This window comes from Marmota marmota, unplaced genomic scaffold (genome assembly GCF_001458135.2).
Source record: "Marmota marmota marmota unplaced genomic scaffold, marMar, whole genome shotgun sequence".
NCBI classification, from domain to species: Eukaryota; Metazoa; Chordata; class Mammalia; order Rodentia; family Sciuridae; genus Marmota; species Marmota marmota.
This window is the reverse complement of record NW_025999913.1, coordinates 9,616,440-9,618,856: the sequence shown is the minus strand read 5'-3', so window position 1 is coordinate 9,618,856 and position 2,417 is coordinate 9,616,440. Positions and strand designations below refer to the sequence as shown.

Genomic DNA, 2,417 nt, shown 5'->3' with positions numbered 1-2,417 from the left:
AGCCGCGCTTCCAGCGAACATGGCAGCAGAATGAGAGGCTGCGCCGGTGGGTGGCCGCCGTGGCCGCGCTGCAGCTCGAGATCCGCGTCCGGCGAGCTCCGGATCGCCTCCGTAGGCGGCCTCCCGGTGGCCGCTGGATTGTTTCATTGGGAACCAGGGCGGGGGAGAAAGAAGCCCCCGCCGCCGAGCGAGTCCGTGCTTTGGGTGTCGAATCGTGTGTGCGACCCGCCGGCTGCTGAAGCGACGCGGGAGAGAACCGGCCCGGGCTGCGGCGGTGGCGCACGCGGGGATGAGCCGGCCATGGAACGGGCCTCGGCGGGGCGCACGGAGCCGGCCGGCGCCACAGCGGGAGCGCTGCCTGAGCCCGGGCTCCGCGGGGCTTCGGGGCCTCGGGCGCACTGGGGGAGTCCCAGACGCGGCCTCCGGGAAGGACGGGAGCCCTGCGTGGGGGACACTGCAGCAGTCGCCGTGCTGAGGAGCCCAGAGCCTGCTCTGCCCGCAGCTCGGCGCGCTGTCGGCACCCGGGCGCCTTGCCGGGTGCTGGGCGCCTGGCGCACCGCGGCGTGGTCGGTCTGCTGCAGGAGCCCGGTGCACGATTGGCTAAAGAGGTGTGTGTGCGCGAGTGTTGGCCTGGCGATCGCAGCAGAAGCAGAACCGGGCGAACCTGAGCAGCCATGCTTCCCGGGGTGGGCGTGTTCGGCACCAGCCTCACGGCCCGTGTCATCATCCCGCTGCTCAAAGAGGAGGGCTTCGCGGTGAAGGCGCTGTGGGGCCGCACGCAAGAAGAAGCCGAGGAGCTGGCCAAGGAGATGAGCGTCCCCTTCTACACCAGCCGCATCGACGAGGTGCTGCTGCATCAGGACGTGGACTTAGTGTGCATCAACCTGCCGCCGCCACTCACGAGGCAGATCGCTGTCAAAACCCTGGGTGAGCGCCCCCCCCCCCTGCCTTCTCCCGGTGCCATTCCGGATGTCTTTCTCTCTCTTCTTGCCCTTTCCACACCCCAGAGGCTTACCCAGCATCTGAACCGCCCCAGGGATCTGGGATCCCGGGTCCCACTCGGAGCTCCCCCTCCCTACTGCCTGCCCTTCTCCACCTGCGCGCTTCTCCCCTTTCTCCCCGCACCACCTGAACGCGCTTCCCCAGGTGCGTGGCGTGGAGAATGGAGGTGCGTGGGTTCGGGGGATGCAAATCAGGTGGATGCCGAGAACAGGAGCTGGGTTGCTACTCCCGGAGAGGAAACTTTGCCATCAGCTGTGTGTGTAGTGCCGAGTGTGTGTGTGTAGTGCCGAGTACGCACCTGGGAGAGGGGAGCGCGCAGCCCGCAATAAAAGGGCCTGAATAAAGGGCCGCACACGTGTCTGGGTTTTCGTGGGGGCGATAGAGTACCTGCTTTCCAGCAGCTGTGCAGCCCTGCTAGGGTGATTTGTTTCTTTTCACTGTGAGTGAGTGTAGTGTGAGATTAGAGATGTGACAATCGGCTGGACTGATTTCCTTCCAGGCAGGAGGAAGGATGGCGGGAGGTGTGTGTGTGTGTGCGTGTGTGTGTGTGTGTGTGTGTATGTATGTATGACTATTAGAATATTTTAAGAGATGTCATAGGTTACTAAAGATAGGTTAAACCCCTGTAATTTAACCTTTGAGTGCGGCCTCCTGGGAGTTGACTTCTGCACCGAATTGGAATAATCTTTTATTTTTAGGGGATGGGGCACTCTCTTTTCAGCAGCGTGGATACTTTGTATGGAAAGGGGCCCAAAGCTGCCAGTTTGTTTTGAAAGCTTGTGATGGTATCTCCCTCATTTCCTTTCAGGAATAGTTCAGAGGTTTGGTGTTGACAAGCAGACTGTCACCCTCCCTCTTCATCTGGTCCCCCCCAACTCCCTCCAGGGGGCTGAACAGCCTCTGAACTGCATTGTCAACCTCCCTGCTGTGCTGAGGACAGAAAAGTGCAAGTGTTTTGTCCCCCCAGCAGCTCCAAGCACTCCTCAAACAACCCCAGGGCCACGGCTCGCTCCTTCCTACCCTAAGCCATTTAATAGCCCATCCTGGGGAGCTGGAGTTTTTATCAGTGAGCAAAGAAGCAGAACTTCTAACAAGAGGAGATGGGATATCTGATGAGTTAGAGCCTGAGCATCTGCTCAAGGTTGGCAATTTTAACAAGCCTCTGTGGCCTTGTCCCTTTGGTCTTGAATTGAGTTCCACTGGGTTCTGGCCAGTATGTCTTTTCTCTTTGATGGGACATTTATGTCGGGTGGGAAAGTCCCTTATTTACACTGGATCTGTGCAGAGCAGATAGGTTACCACCAAGCGATAGACGCATCTGTAGGGCAATTTTGTAGAAAACTGATCCCTGTTAAGCTGCATCTACTAGAAAGGCCCTGTTGGAACATTGCTCCTCACCCCCCCCCCCCCCCCCC

The 2,417-nt window shown here is 59.7% G+C and overlaps 1 protein-coding gene across 1 annotated transcript in view; it reads left to right on the top strand.

The window, feature by feature from the left end:
- The first annotated feature begins 672 nt into the window (after positions 1 to 672).
- The window catches only part of Gfod1 (glucose-fructose oxidoreductase domain containing 1), a 98,057-nt gene continuing 96,312 nt past the window's right edge, over positions 673 to 2,417 (top strand). Inside the window, exon 1 of the mRNA XM_015494025.2 lies at positions 673 to 927. Coding sequence (XP_015349511.1) covers positions 675 to 927 — 253 coding nt within the window. The 5' untranslated portion in view covers positions 673 to 674. The remainder of the gene's footprint in view (positions 928 to 2,417) is intronic.